Here is a 16,108-nt window from a genome sequence, read left to right as displayed (position 1 = left end):
TTACAGAGTACCTGATGGCTCAACACAAAAGTTTTGTCTCAAGTACAGATAGTGTTGAGGATCAGTGGACAAAGTTCAAAACCATCGTACAATATACGATAGATGAGTATGTGCCAAGCAAGATCATAAGAGATGGAAAAGAGCCACCGTGGTACAACAACCGAGTTAGAAAACTGCTGCGGAAGCAAAGGGAACTTCACAGCAAACATAAACATAGCCAAAGCCTTGCAGACAAACAAAAATTGCGCGAAGCGAAATGCAGTCTGAGGAGGGCTATGCGATAGGCGTTCAATGAATTTGAAAGTAAAGTTCTACGTACTGACTTGGCAGAAAATCCTAAGAAATTCTCGTCTTATGTCAAAGCGGTAGGTGGAGCAAAACAAAATGTCCAGGCACTCTGTGACCAAACTGGTACTGAAACAGAGGATGACAGACTAAAGGCCGAAATGCTAAATGTCTTTTTCCAAAGCTGTTTCACAGAGGAAGACTCCACTGTAGTTCCTTCTCTAGATTGTCGCACAGATGACGAAATGGTAGATATCGAAATAGACGACACAGCGATAGAGAGACAATTAAAATCGCTCAAAAGAGAAAAGGTCGCTGGACCTGATGGGATACCAGTTCGATTTTACACAGAGTACGCCAAGGAACTTGCCCCCCTTCTTGCAGCGGTGTACCGTAGGTCTCTAGAAGAGCGTAGCGTTACAAAGGATTGGAAAAGGGCACAGGTCATCCCCGTTTCCAAGAAGGGACGTCTAACAGATGTGCAGAACTATAGACCTAAATCTCTAACGTCGATCAGTTGTAGAATTTTGGAACACGTATTACGTTCGAGTATAATGACTTTCCTGGAGACTAGAAATCTACTCTGTAGGAATCAGCATGGGTTTCGAAAAAGACGGTCGTGTGAAACCCAGCTCGCGCTACTCGTCCACAAGACTCAGAGGGCCATAGACACGGGTTCACAGGTAGATGCCGTGTTTCTTGACTTCCGCAAGGCGTTCGATATAGTTCCCCACAGTAGTTCAATGAACAAAGTAAGAGCATATGGACAATCAGAACAATTGTGTGATTGGATTGAGGAGTTCCTAGATAACAGAACTCAGCATGTCATTCTCAATGGAGAAAAGTCTTCCGAAGTAAGAGTGATTTCAGGTGTGCCGTAGTGGAGTGTTATGGGACCGTTGCTGTTCACGATATACATAAATGACCTGGTGGATGACATCGGAAGTTCACTGAGGCTTTTTGCAGATGATGCTGTGGTGTATCGAGAGGTTGTAACAATGGAAAATTGTACTGAAATGCAGGAGGTTCTGCAACGAATTGACGCATGGTGCAGGGAATGGCAATTGACTCTCAATATAGACAAGTGTAATGTGCTGCGAATACATAGAAAGATAGATCCCTTATCATTTAGCTACAAAATAGCAGGTCAGCAACTGGAAGCAGTTAATTCCATAAATTATCTGGGAGTACGCATTAGGAGTGATTTAAAATGGAATGATCATATAAAGTTGATCGTCGGTAAAGCAGATGCCAGACTGAGATTCATTGGAAGAATCCTAAGGAAATGCAATCCGAAAACAAAGGAAGTAGGTTACAGTACGCTTGGTTGCCCACTGCTTGAATACTGCTCAGCGGTGTGGGATCGGTACCAGATAGGGTGATAGAAGAGATAGAGAAGATCCAACGGAGAACAGCGCGCTTCGTTACAGGATCATTTAGTAATCGCGAAAGCGTTACGGAGATGATAGATAAACTCCAGTGGAAGACTCTGCAGGAGAGGCGCTCAGTAGCTGGGTACGGGCTTTTGTTAAAGTTTTGAGAACATACCTTCACCGAAGAGTCAAGCAGTATATTGCTCCCTCCTACGTATATCTCGCGAAGAGACCATAAGGATAAAATCAGAGAGATTAGAGCCCACACAGAGGCATACAGACAATCCTTCTTTCCACGAACAATACGAGACTGGAATAGAAGGGAGAACCGATAGAGCTACTCAGGGTACCCTCCGCCACACACCGTCAGGTGGCTTGCGGAGTATGGATGTAGATGTGTGGGCTCCATACCATATACGCCTAACGGAAGATATTTAACATATAGAAATGAAGCCAGCGTGAATGGTCACAGGTTTGCTTGAGCCATGGAAGAGTGACACGGAGATCCTCAAAGAGCTGACCGCCAAACGCTTGAAGATAGATGCAAACTGTCCCATGAAAGCCTATACTGAGGTGACAAAAGCGATACGTCCTAATATCATGCTGGACCAGCTTTTTCTCGGAGTAGTGCAGTAACTCGACGTGGCATGGACTCAACATGTCGTTGGAAGTCTCCTGTATAAATATCCAGCCATGCTGCCTCTATAGCTATCCATAAGTGCGAAAGTGTTGGCAATGCCGGATTTTGTGCATGAACTGACCTCTCGATTAAGTCCTACCAACGTTTAATGGGATTCATATCGGACGATCTGAGTGACCAAATCATTCGCTCAATTTGTCAAGAGTATTCTTCAAACCAATCGTGAACAATTGTGGCCCATAAAATTTCTGTCGCTGCTTGGTCTCCAAGTAACCAAACGTAACCATTTCCAGCCAATGATCGGTTCAGTTGGACCAGAGGACCCAGTCCATTCCCTGTAAACACAGCCACAATATCAGGGAGCCACCACCAGTTTTCACAGTCTCTTGTTCACAACTTGTGCCCAGAGCTTTGTGGGCTCAGCGCCACAATCGTACGCTACAAATCAGCTTTTACCAGCTAAAATCAGGACTCACCTGACGAGGCCACCGTTTTCCAGTCGTTTAGGATCCAACTGGTATGTGAGCACAGGAGAGGTGATGTCGTGGTGGTAGCAAAGGCACTCGCGTCGGTCACCTGCTGCCATAGATTATTGACGCCAGATTTCGCCGCACTGTCCTGAGCAATACGTTCGTCGTACGTCCCACATTGACTTCTGTGGCTATTTCACGCAGAGGTGCTTGTCTGTTAGCACTGACAACTCTACGCAAACGGCGCTGCTCTCGCCCATTAAGTGAAAGCCGTCGGCCGCCACGTTGTCCGTGGTGAGAGACAGTGACTGAAATTTGGTATTCTTGGTAAACTCTTGGCACTGTGGATCTCGGAATACTGAATACCCTAACGATTTCCGAAATGTAATCTGACATGCATCTAGCTCTAACTAATATTCCGCTTTCGAAGTCTGATAATTCCCGTCGTAGGGCCGTAATCACGTCGGAAACCGTTTCTCATGACTCATCTGAGTACAAATAACAGCTCTACAAATTCACGGCCCTTTTATACGTTGTGTACGCGATACTAGCGCCATCTGTATATCTCCATATCGCTGTCCCATGACTTTTGTCATCCAAGTGTATTTAGTAAGTTTCTGGAAGCAACTGTAAGTGATGAATCTCGGAATATACTATACAACCTCCTACGCAGTGCCCAAGTAGGCATCTCGAACGTAAGAGCAGACTGCGCAGAGGCGTTCAGCAGTCATTCTTCCCGAATGTATTGCGAATACATAGAAAGAAGGATCCTTTATTGTACGATTCTATGATAGCGGAACAAACACTGGTAGCAGTTACTTCAGTAAAACATCTGGGAGTATGCGTACGGAACGATTTGAAGTGGAATGATCATATAAAATTAATTGATGGTAAGGCGGGTGCCAGGTTCAGATTCATTGGGAGAGGCCTTAAAAAATGTAGTCCATCAACAAAGGAGGTGGCTTACAAAACGCTCGTTCGGCCTATACTTGAGTATTGCTCAACAGTGTGGGATCCGTACCAGGTCGGGTTGACAGAGGAGACAGAGAAGATCCAAAGAAGAACGGCGCGTTTCGTCACAGGGTTATTTGGTAAGCGTGATAGCGTTACAGAGATGTTTAGCAAAGACATGTGGCGGACTCTTCAAGAGAGGCGCTCTGCATCGCGGTGTAGCTTGCTGTCCAGATTTCGAGAGGGTGCGTTACTGGATGAGGTATCGAATATATTGCTTCCCCCTACTTATACCTCCCGAGGAGATCAGAATGTAAAATTAGAGAGATTCGAGCGCGCACGGAGGCTTTCCGACAGTCCTTCTTCCCGCGAACCATACGCGAGTGGAACAGGAAAGGGAGGTAATGACAGTGGCAAGTAAAGTGCCCTCCGCCACACACCGTTGGGTGGCTTGCGGAGTATAAATGTAGATGTAGATGTAGAACTCCATGCGTGTATGGAACGGGAGGAAGCCTTAAAGGTACAATGGAAAGAACCCTTTGCCATGCACGTCACAGTTGCTTGCAGAGCATGGGAGTGGACGCTGGAACAGATGTTTCAAATTCTGTTGGAGAAAAGAAAGGCAGCTTTAGCTAGTGACATACCCAATGGTTTAATTAAGACATTAGTTACTATGTTAGAACAGCCTCGCTGTGTACTCTGTTGAAAATGGTATTAACACAAAATGAACATCCATTTTCAAGAAAAAATGTTATTTCTTGATTTTAAAAGGAGTTTAGCGAGACATCCCCTTAGTTACATTTTTTTGTAAAGCGCGTTCTCGAAACACACCGCTGTTTTTCTCCCCTTCGAAGGTACTTCATCTTGTTCATTCTAACAAAGTTTCTCCACCCTATATTCTCTGTTATCTTTAAGATATGATCATTGAAGATATTTAATGTAGGTTAATTCTTACAAAGAAGAAAACAGCAACCAGCCACTATTAATACTGCTATTTATTTAGGTAAAAAGCGCCGTTGCCGTTTTCGAACTGGCAAGTTCATCATCAAACGGCTGTTCACATGATTTTCAAGATACACTTTACACTATCGTCCGTTTCCGATTTTTATTATTCCACTGTGGCGAAGTATTTTTGGTGTGTTGTTGCCCTACGGTAGAAAACAGTGTTAGAAGCGCACTATGTGAAAGTAACTAACCTACGTTTGGAGGTTAGAAGCGCACTATGTGAAAGTAACTAACCTATTTTCTACCGTAGGGCAACAACACACCAAAAATACTTCGCCACAGTGGAATAATAAAAATCGGAAACGGACGATAATGTAAAGTGTACCTTGAAAATCATGTGAACAGCCGTTTGATGATGAACTTGCCAGCTCGAAACCGGTAACGGCGCTATTTACCTAAATAAATAGCAGTATTAATAGTGGCTGGTTGCTGTTTTCTTCTTTGTAAGAATTAACCTACATTAATTGTACACAGCCACGGTCTCACCATGTCAGTTTTAAACGAAATAGCATTGAAGATATTTGTTATGTGTGAATTATGAGGCATGTTTGCTAACGTTGCTTTTACACAACTGGTAAGTACGCCTCTGACATCGACTGTGTTTGTCGTAGACACCATGTGACATTTGGCCATCTGCCTCACAATCAACAGCAGGCTTAATTAAGAGAGCTCGCCGTTCAACTGCAGCACCGACGCACGTGTTAGCAGTTTATTCTCGCCCGCGTAAGACTAAAAGAAAACAGGCCTCGCTAAACGAAATCCGGACGAGGATCCGAGAATACCTGTGGCGAAACCAAAAATATCCATTTTATGCTATTCTATTTATATCCCGAACCATTCTGTACACAAACTTCGCTGCCCTTGGAGCTGTAGCTGCGCCTGTTCAGAAATAACTTCTCCTTCATCTAGGTCAAATAAAATTCTTTTTCTGATATATGTTATTACATATCATTTTCTTCCTTTGCGCTTTGCAGCTCCATTTCAGCAACTGCCCCATATTTGCCTATACTCACCGAGGAACTGGCAGTTGTAACTGTGACCACGTGCGCGTTATAGCGTGACAATGAAATGTAATGATTAAACTAAAACAACGCCGGGTGTCTGATCACCCAATCTGGATCTCCTGACTTTGCGCCGAAGTCTTGAATTAAACCAGAAACCCCTCCACAGTCTCTTATACTGTTTGGGCTTGTGATACTGTTCATGCCGATCTACACGCCAGATGAGAATGTTAAGCTCGTCGATTCCAGTCGTGCTATTCGAAAGCAGCAGACTATGTTTCTACGATCTCCCCTTACTCTCTGCCGGCCGGTGTGGCCAAGAGGTTCTAGGCGCTCCAGTCCGGAACCGCGCGACTGCTACGGTCGCAGGTTCGAATCGTGCCTCGGGCATGGATGTGTGTGATGTCCTTAGGTTAGTTAGGTTTAACTAGTTCTAAGTTCTAGGGGACTGATGACATCAGATGTTAAATCCCATAGTGCTCAGGGCCATTTGAACCATTTGAACCTTACTCTCTCGTCGTCCTCAACAACGGCATCATCTCACTAGACTCCGTTAACAAAGAACGGTGTGGGGTACAGACTCTTGGGCTAGCCTTCGTGTTCTGATAAGAAGGTGTTCATACTAAATGCCCCAAAGAAACTTAATACTCTTTTGGCAGTGGTGGGGCATGGGGATGGCGGTAATGTGCCGCCGAAACTAGTCGTGTGAGGCAACAAATGCATTCTCAAGTTACAGCTGTGGTGGTACTTCTCATATATCATCAGCTGAAGTCCTTCGTCCATGCAATAGGCTGGACATCCATAAAAAAATGAATCTCCTGTACGTGTCCGTACTCGTAGTGAATATTTAGTGTATAAAACCGTCTAGATTGCTTATTAAAATTTATTTATTTATTATGTCGTTTCGGTTACTGCATCATCAGAAATCAAAGAACTTAAAACCTGCAGAACATGTTTCAGTGTCATAGGAGACTGACACTGAAGCTTGTTTTGCGAGTTCTGAGTCTTTGTTGTCTGTTGATGGCAGTAGCCGAAATAAATAATTTATCAAAAGATGTAAACAGTTTTATTCGAAACTCCACAGACATTCACCACAGGTTCACACCTAGCACACTTACAACTCTCACAAATAGCGAAGGAAAGGAGCCACTGCACACAGGAAAGAAAGCCTTTCCAATTGGGTGGCTGAATAATGCCCCTTAGATCTTCAAGCGGACACTACCAACCAATGTAATTTGCTCAAAATTTTCGATATGTATCACAGCTGATGAAAGGTGGCATTGAACAGCAAAAACCAGGAAACTCAGCCGGGGCTAGCGTCAACCGCTATGGGCAAAACTGCATTGATGACAGGCTTCGCAGACCGCTATAGCGGACTGTAATGACGTGTAGACGAACCATGGTACAGCAAACCACTCGTCGGTTCATTGTTGAACAACAAAACCAGATGAGCAGCGATGACAACCCGGGCCACTGCTTCACTAAAGGGCATTATTTCGGAGCTCAGTGGATTCGAACGTGCGCACATTGTCGGTGTTCGTATGGTGGGCGCTTCCACAGCCAAGGTAGCCATAGTGTTTGGTGCTAAGAGGCACCGTAACAATATTACCGCATACAGAGAAAACGGAAATCATTGTCCGGTGAGTCACAAGGAGAACGAAAGTATCTGTTGAGCGATAGAGACAGACGGTCACTGAAGAGCATTGCGAGGAAAAATAAGAGGACGACAGCTGCAAAAGTCACTGCAGAACAGAATGTCACACTCGCGAATCCCGTCAGCAACGAAACAACACGATAGGAGCTCCAGAATGAGGGAACTGCAGGGAAAGCTGGATTTCCAAAATCACTCACCAGGAATACAGACGTATGTAACAAGAAAAAGTGGTCCCGATGCCACAAAACCTGGACTATGCAACAATGGAAGAAAGTCATTTGGTTGGAAGAGCCTTGTTTCACACTGTCTCCAACTTCTAGCTGAGTTTATGCTCCAAGAGTGAAACATGGCAGAACTTCGGTGATGATTTGGGCAGCCATATAGTGATATTCCTTCGGCCCATGGTTAAACAGCAAGGTTGTATTAATACCAAGGATTACGTGATCATTTTTGCTGACCAGGTCCACCTCATCGTACGATGTTTGCTCCCCAATGATGATGTTCCAAGACAACAGAGCCTCCATTCATAGAATTCATATCGTCCAAGATTGGTTTTGTGAGCAAGAAGATGAATTGTCGCATCTTTCCTTGGCACCACTGTCACCAGATCTCAACATTATCGAGTCTTTGTGGTCCACTTTGGAGAGAAGGGTGCGTAATCGCTATCCACATCCATCAACGTTGTTATCTGGACTTGCCACTATTTCGCAGGAAGAATGTTATAAAATTCCCTTGAAAACCATCGGGACCTGTATTTATCCATTCCGAGACGGCTGGCATCCTTTTCGAATACGAGCAGTTTGCCTACACCTTATTAGGCACCGTAATGTGTCGTGTTTTAGGCGTTTCCATACTTTTATCCACAGTTTGTGATTTGGTGTCTGGAGTTAGTGAACCTTTGGGATCAATAAAGTTACATTTCCGGTAGGGAAAGCCTAGAAAGTATTCGAAAGTGCATTCCCATGCACAGGCCTCGATTTCTGTTCAGGCAGTTTCCTGTAGTACCCTGTTGGTGTTGCGGAGTAATTAGTGTGAACTTGTTCAGTAAGATAAGAGCTAAGAGGAAAAGTGGAGACATTAGATAACTGTAAGTGTTAATTAGACAAAAAGCGATGCAATTTTGTTGGGTTATTTGGTACCAACAAACTTCATTCGTTTTTATGCAAATCTGAGAGTAATGTTTTCAGACGGACGTTCTCCATGTTGACACTGTTCCTGTTTGTTGTTAGGTCAAGTATCAACAGCAGTTGATAATAGCCATTTGAAGCAGATTTACTGAACTGTTAGCAGTTCTACCAGTCCTGTAGGAGCATCTCGGAATCTTACATGAAAGTATATAGATAGCTCCAGGTTTTTCATTGACTTTTGAGTTGGGAAGTTTAATGATGTCTCGTGGGTCAAAGCGAGACTGGTCTTACACCGTTAGCAGTGTAGGAAATTGATCTATGTCTGCCATAAACATTTCCTATTAAATCAGTGAAGCAGTAGATTGCGCGATTTGTCTCAAGCGTTGCACACGACCAAGAATACTTCGATTCTGGCTGCGCAACGAGTGTGATTTCACCCAACGCCACGAAAGATTCGAGGATGGACGAAAGATACATTTCATAATCAATAATTAGTTTTAGCCACACACATCAAATCAACAGTTATCATATTAAAATACAATTGGTTATATGCACTGAAGAGTTTTCAGCTTATACGCAAGTGCGTATTAAAGTTTGTGGTACGTTATTTGGAACTCGCCTTGCTAGATAGGTAGTTAACACTTTCAGGTCAGTGTGAACGGTGAGGGATTGCAGACTATGTAGCACCGATGGCTGAGTGACTGATGTAAGCCGCATCGTGCTCTGGTTGGACATAGGTGAATGTACAAATGCACCATGCACGTTTTACTTCGCAGTGCGCCGTGTACAGGTGCAATCAATGCTGTCAAATGTCATAATAAAAAACTGTACTATACGGTCGCGTCTTGCCAAAAGTGTAAGGTGCTTGGCTTTGGCTTGTGCAATACGGGTGGCTCCTTCGGGACACCTTTGCTTGAGTTGGTACCTAGCACCAGGAGAAAGGACCGCCTCACAGTGGACGAATTCAAATGGCGAAACTCTGAAGCCATTAGGGTCCCGATGACTGAGCAGGTTGTTCATTCGATCAGTCTCGTCTCAGACAGTGCCTACATAAAAAAAATAAGCTCAGCAATTTACTCTATCCGTGCGATTGCTTCCTTCAGTGACTTAAATACTTTGAAAGCGGCCTTTTTTCGTTATTTTCATGCCCTGATGGCCTATGGAATTATATTCTGGGGAAACCAGCCAAAGGCAAACAAAGTCCTCTTAGCCCAGAAAAGAGTCATTAGGACTCTGTGTGGTGTCAATTACAGACATTCCTGTAGGAAACGTTTCCAAGAGCTGAGAATACTCACAACAGTATCTCAGTACATTTTCTCATTCATGCGTTTCTTGTGTAAAAACCATTTCCTTTTTGAAATGAACAGCATGTATCATAACTATGACACTAGGGTAAAAAATGATCTACATCTTGAATAAAAGAATCTAAGTATGGTACAAAAAGAAGAACACTACTCCTGCATAAAAATATTTAATGCTCTCCCTCAGGCAATAAAAATGTCAGCTACTGATCCACCTACTTTTAAAGATCAACTTAAACAATATCTTATAAGTAAAACCATTTACTCACTGGTCAAATTTATGTATGAGAATATGTGAATTGATTTTGATCTATTGTAAGTCTGTTCAATGTAATTTGTAACTTTTTACAAAAAACAATTATTGTAAACATTTTTTCTATGTAATATATTATTCATTGTACAACCTATTATTATAAACAAACGTCTAGAAATCTATGGAAATGACACGTTCTTCACCCAAGCGATTTATCGCTAATGGGTCTACAGAACACGAATGAAATAAGTAAGTAAATAAATAAATTGTGTTGAATTGTGATTGTATCTGTTAGTTGAAGAAAGATTTATTGAAAAGAACAGCAAGGATGAATATGATGTATACATTGAAAGGCGAAAAGCAAACAAATTTTGAATTTTTTTTTTTTTTGTTTTGAAAAATAAGTTTGTGGTAAGACAGCGCTCAGCTAGCTTGTCGGGATGATTATTAACAGCTAATTAACTTTGTTCACTTGCTCAGAGCTGGGAGAAAGACCACACTACATCCCACACATCAACTGGTTAAGCTGTTTGGTTTTTATTGAAATTCTCTGTTAATATTATACTTTTTTAAATCATTGTTTTCTTCGTTAACCGTAGCACTGTTCAGACTAGTGTTATGTGCAAATATCACGCGAAGTTTCAGTCCGTCTTTTTGAAGACATTCTTCCTTCTAAAATCGTTGTCATCTACATCTACGTGATTACTTTGCTATTCACAATAAAATGCCTGGCAGAGGATTCAATGAACCACCTTCAAACTGTCTCTCTACCGTTCCACTCTCGAACGGCACGCGGGAAAAACAAGCACTTAAATTTTTCTGTGCGGGTCCTGATTTCTCTTCTTTTATCGTGATGATCATTTCTCCCTATATAGGTGGGTGCCAACAGAATGTTTTCGCAATCGGAGGAGATAACTGGTGATTGAAATTTCATGGGAAGATCCCGTTGCAACGAGAAACGTCTTTGTTTTAATGATTGCCAATCCAATTCACGTATCATGTCTGTGACACTGTCTCCCCTATTTCGCGATAATACGAAACGATCTGCCCTTCTTTGTACTTTTTCGATGTCATCCGTCAGTCCCACCTGATGCGGATCCCACACCGCACAGCAGTACTCCAGAATAGGGCGGACAAGCGTGGTGTAAGCAGTCTCTTTAGTAGACCTGCTGCACCGTCTAAGTGTTCTGCCAATGAATCGCAGTCTTTGTTTTGCTCTACCCACAATATTATCTATGTGATCGTGTGATCGTTCCACTTTAGGTTATTTGTAAATTGTAATATCATTTCATAGGAATAGTTACTCTCCCCGTCCCACTGCTACGCTTTACCACATTGCACCATATGGTATGCAAAGTTTAAATACCGTTTGGACATTTTATTTAAAAACAGAAATCTAGCTTAGCCACTGCCTGCTTGCTGTTTGCCATTGTGCTTTCGAGAAATCTCCAACAATGCTGTCAAGACGCAAAGTAAGTGGAAATTTTTATTAGGGCCAGATAATTGTTTTACTTCAGTTGCGCATTTAATACAAGTTCTATGGGGACCAGTTACAGTTAAATTCAAATTAGATTCTGTTTAGTCAAAAGTTATCTTACGAGATTAAGTTAGATAACAGTTTGTGGGTACATGGTTTTGATAATAAATAGTCATTTTATAGAGTGGGATGTAAATTTAGACGACTTACAATATAATAATATTGAGAAGTAATTGAGATATTTATGTTTGAGAAATTTATGTATGTTGAAGAGACTGTGCCAAACATGATATTTTTCAATAATGTACCGAGTCCACAATCATAATGACATTTGTGAATATTTAAAATGGTTCAAATGGCTCTGAGCACTATGGGACTCAACTGCTGTGGTCATCAGTCCCCTAGAACTTAGAACTACTTAAACCTAACTAACCTAAGGACATCACACACATCCATGCCCTAGGCAGGATTCGAACCTGGGACCGTAGCAGTCGCACGGTCCCGGACTGCGCGCCTAGAACCGCGAGACTACCGCGGCCGGCGTGAATATTTACACGAAGGTTTTGTAATACATCATGTGTTTTGACATTTGCTGTTTCCACACACAGAGCTTCTTGAGTGGGTTTCAGTGTAGCACACAAAAGTTTCTTAGTTGACCCAGTTGCTGAATACACTGTTAATTATACAACGTGAGTGTTATATAAAACCTGATCTCTGAACCTTTTCATCATAGTAATGCAATCAGTGTAAGTTAAGTGTTGTAAGCTACTTTCTGTTCGACCATTTCACGATATTTGTCTACAACAGCCTAAGAATTATCTTATGCACTTACGATTACGTAAAATAAAGTGAAAATACGTTTCAGATTTTTTATACCTATTTCACATACTTCAAGACCATTTCACTTAGGATTGGTGAAAGGAATATAAGCAAATATCTTTTTTTCTAAGTATGTATTATGCCTTTCTGTTTTTAATACATGTTCTACATCCTTCAGAATCTCACCACTATAGACCTCTGGAACCAAAGGTTTACCTAAATTGAAGGTATATACTTGCATTTTTGTCACCACTCGTTACTCATAAAAAGCTGTCGAAATATCTAGAACTTGTAAAGAGAGTACGTATCTCACTGTCCAACTTCATTTTTTCTCTGTTATCTAATCTTGCGTAAAAGTACTATCATGTCTTGGGAATGAATGAAACATACATTGGTTTACAAAGTGTATGAACCGCAACTCCCGCCGTACAAGGTTGATTGTATTTTCTATCCAAGCAGGAATACACACTCCTCTTGGTGTACTGTACATTCTCCGTCCACAATCGCACTTTAGACGAGCACATTTTATTAAGTTGTCTAGAGACTTGTAGATTCATCTTGTTAGTCCATAACAACGCTCTTTCTTCCTTTCAGTGAGATTCAGGAAAGCCTAGAATGCAACGAAGACGAATGACCGCGTTCGCAATATTTTATTCAGAAGCAGCTTATTGACTGACGAGAAATTAGTGGGCTCACGTAATGATCAATAACAGCTGGAAGCATTACTCGATGGCTACTGGTACAACATTCGTCGTTGTGAAACAAAAGCAGAAAGAAGTGTCGCCACGATCGTAACTAGCACATAGGGGTTAAAATAACACACTTGATGCTTTGAAAATTGTTACCATCTCACTGTGACGGAGATAATTGTCCATAGTAAATATTGGTAAAGCAACTTTTAAGTTATAGATGATGATTTTAATGCAGAATTCAGTGTAATAAATGGTATATTTTTATATACATATCCTAAATATCAGCATAAACATAAAAGAGTCCAATTAATCTGTAAATGGGGGTTTGTTGAGTTTCATCTAAAGTTAATATGAATTTTATATAGTATTAACGTAATACAAAGTGCTATGACCAGATACGTTAACATTTATCCTTTTAATAAACACTGAGGAGAGAACAGTTGAAGGTAGACAGAGTGAGAAGTACGTTCGTTTTTTAGCTCAAAAATTGCTCTGAGCACTATGGGACTTAACATCTGTGGTCATCAGTCCCCTAGAACTTAGAACTACTTAAACCTAACTAACCTAAGGACGTCACACACATCCATGCCCTAGGCAGGATTCGAACCTGTGACCGTAGTAGTCGCGCGGTTCCGGACTGAGCGCCTAGAACCGCTAGACCACCGCGGCCGGCGAAGCTTTAGCGTTCGGTAATTACGGAAGGAGTAAGTTATGTTGATCCAAATTCGGATAGTGACGAGAGGATTGGAGACAGAAAGAGCGACGATTTAAAAGAGGCGATTCCGCTGAAACAATTCTCAGAAGATTGGAATGAGAGTAATGAAGAATTTGTCAAAAACTCATCATGGCGTCATTGTTGGACGTTTGATTACAATTTTAGCATTTGTTTTTCCGTGCATAAATTTTTCAAATCCTGAATGAGGGGAACAAGAGTCGATCGAGTTGAGACGGAAGAGAAGGAAGACTGAGCTAACACTTATCGACACAGAAGGCTTATCAAGAGAGAAGATATGTAACCAAGAAACAGGAAATGTGCAATGTTTTGGACTTAAGTGAAAGGAAGTGTGGATGGACGATGCCACAGTGTACATAGCGTGAGAAGACAAATTATTTGACTGACAGAAGATATGAATCAATGGGCTATAGCGCAAGACTGGGCTTTGTGAACAGAAAGTAACAATTACACGAACTTTTGTGCTATGGAAGCTAAACTTGGAACGGTGCAATTATTATCAGAGTCATTTACTGTGAAGCCTAGCACTGATTAGCTTTGTGAGTGAAAATATTTAAATAAATAAAGAGACACCACACCACTTACGTGAATTATTACGTAGGTGTATACTGTCCCAGTTAAAAAAAAAACTGTGTGTGTTTATGAAATAACAAAGAGAATCTTACATCAATACCTCATCTGAAATGATCTCTCACTTTTATGTGGACGAAGTATCTTTTGAAGAAGATATTTGGAGGATATTTCTTCTATAATTTTTGGTATCTGAACTGACGGCACATCGCCTTATTATCAGATTCCTGAACCAGCGGAAAAATCTGACGCACTAGGAATTCAGCAGTGCTCTTCAGCTGCCGCCATTTCTACAGTCTCAGACAGGAAAAAGTCTTGTATCTTTGGGAGGGCACATTCATAGAAAGAGAATCCCATGTCAATACCTCATCTGAAATGATTTCTCACTTTTATGTGGACGAAGTGTCTTTTGAAGAAGATATTTGGAGGATATTTCTTCTATAATTTTCGGTATCTGAACTGACGGCACATCGCCTTATTATCAGATTCCTGAACCAGCGGAAAAATCTGACGCACTAGGAATTCAGCAGTGCTCTTCAGCTGCCGCCATTTCTACAGTCTCAGACAGGAAAAAGTTTTGTATCTTTGGGAAGGGACATTCATAGCAAAAACAGCCCACCTTGTGTAAGTGAACGTAATAAGTCGTGGCATGCCGCATCAAACCAGTCAGGAGACTGAAGACTTAAAAAAAAATCGCATTCAAAAATATGTTGGCTCGAATTACGGCGAACAGGACTTGACGTTCTTGTTGAAGCATACCACGCCCGTCTGCAAAAAGTTATGCCTTTTATTTGCTAATAGTTTCTCGTCTGTAAGTCACACAGAGAATCGCATCCAAACAGTTCAGTAATGTTATATTTCATACCTCTCAGGGTCCTTAGAAAAACATAGACAACTTCACTGTCTTCTTTTTGTTATTGCTACAATGTATAACCCCTTTCGCAAAACGTGTTGCAAATCAAGGAATTATTGGCGTATAGCAGTGACTGTATACAGCTGTGTAGCTTACTAGCCGTTTGGAGTGGTGTCGCAGTGCATAACAAAAATGAACGGCAGTTCCTCGAATATATCCGTATCATTTACACCAAGAGTTAATACAAAGGCACTTACCAGTAACATCTCGCCAACAACTTCTCTCTTTCTGATTACATCAGCGCAGTCCCCCAGGCCATTCTGAAAACGCAGAAGTACAAAATTAATTTCGACTTCAAGCGTTTTCAATTTTTTGTTATGTGTTGTTTATAACAGAAATATTCATCCCATAATTTCATATGTAGCGGAAGATTTCTTGTAGAGCTTGTTGGTATAATATTGTAAAAAATTATGTTGACACATACAGTCTTTCCACTGAAATGAAGATTGTGACCCGTACGAATAGTTACAGTCTAAGAGAACAGGATGAAATGGAGGCATCAGAGCTGAAACGGAAAAAATTCGGTTAATGAATTAATAAAACAAAAGTGAATAAAATTACTAGAACATATCGAAACGATGGCAGAAGGAAAAGTAATAAAACAATAACTGAATTACAAACCACAAGGAAAACGAGATGTCAGCAGGTCACAGAAGAGACTAGACTGAGATCGGAACAGGCGAGATGCCACGTCTTTGAATTGAAGAAGATCGAGAGGAAGATATTATTACTGGAGAACTGTTTCTAGGCATTCCAAATGGTTCAAATGGCTCTGAGCACTATGGGACTCAACTTCTGAGGTCATCAGTCCCCTAGAACTTAGAACTAGTTAAACCTAACTACC

General features: G+C 41.5%; 1 protein-coding gene across 2 annotated transcripts in view; it reads right to left on the bottom strand.

Annotated features, from left to right (window-relative positions):
• LOC126356236 (uncharacterized protein DDB_G0284459-like) overlaps positions 1 to 16,108 on the bottom strand; it is a 399,334-nt gene that overhangs the window by 202,342 nt on the left and 180,884 nt on the right. For both annotated transcript variants that reach the window (XM_050007061.1, XM_050007063.1), the window contains exon 2: positions 15,462 to 15,524. In XM_050007061.1, coding sequence (XP_049863018.1) covers positions 15,462 to 15,524 — 63 coding nt within the window. The remainder of the gene's footprint in view (positions 1 to 15,461; positions 15,525 to 16,108) is intronic.

Source organism: Schistocerca gregaria, chromosome 3 (assembly GCF_023897955.1).
Source record: "Schistocerca gregaria isolate iqSchGreg1 chromosome 3, iqSchGreg1.2, whole genome shotgun sequence".
Taxonomy (NCBI): Eukaryota; Metazoa; Arthropoda; class Insecta; order Orthoptera; family Acrididae; genus Schistocerca; species Schistocerca gregaria.
Note: the sequence above shows the minus strand (reverse complement) of the source record. Positions and strands in the feature narration are given on the sequence as shown.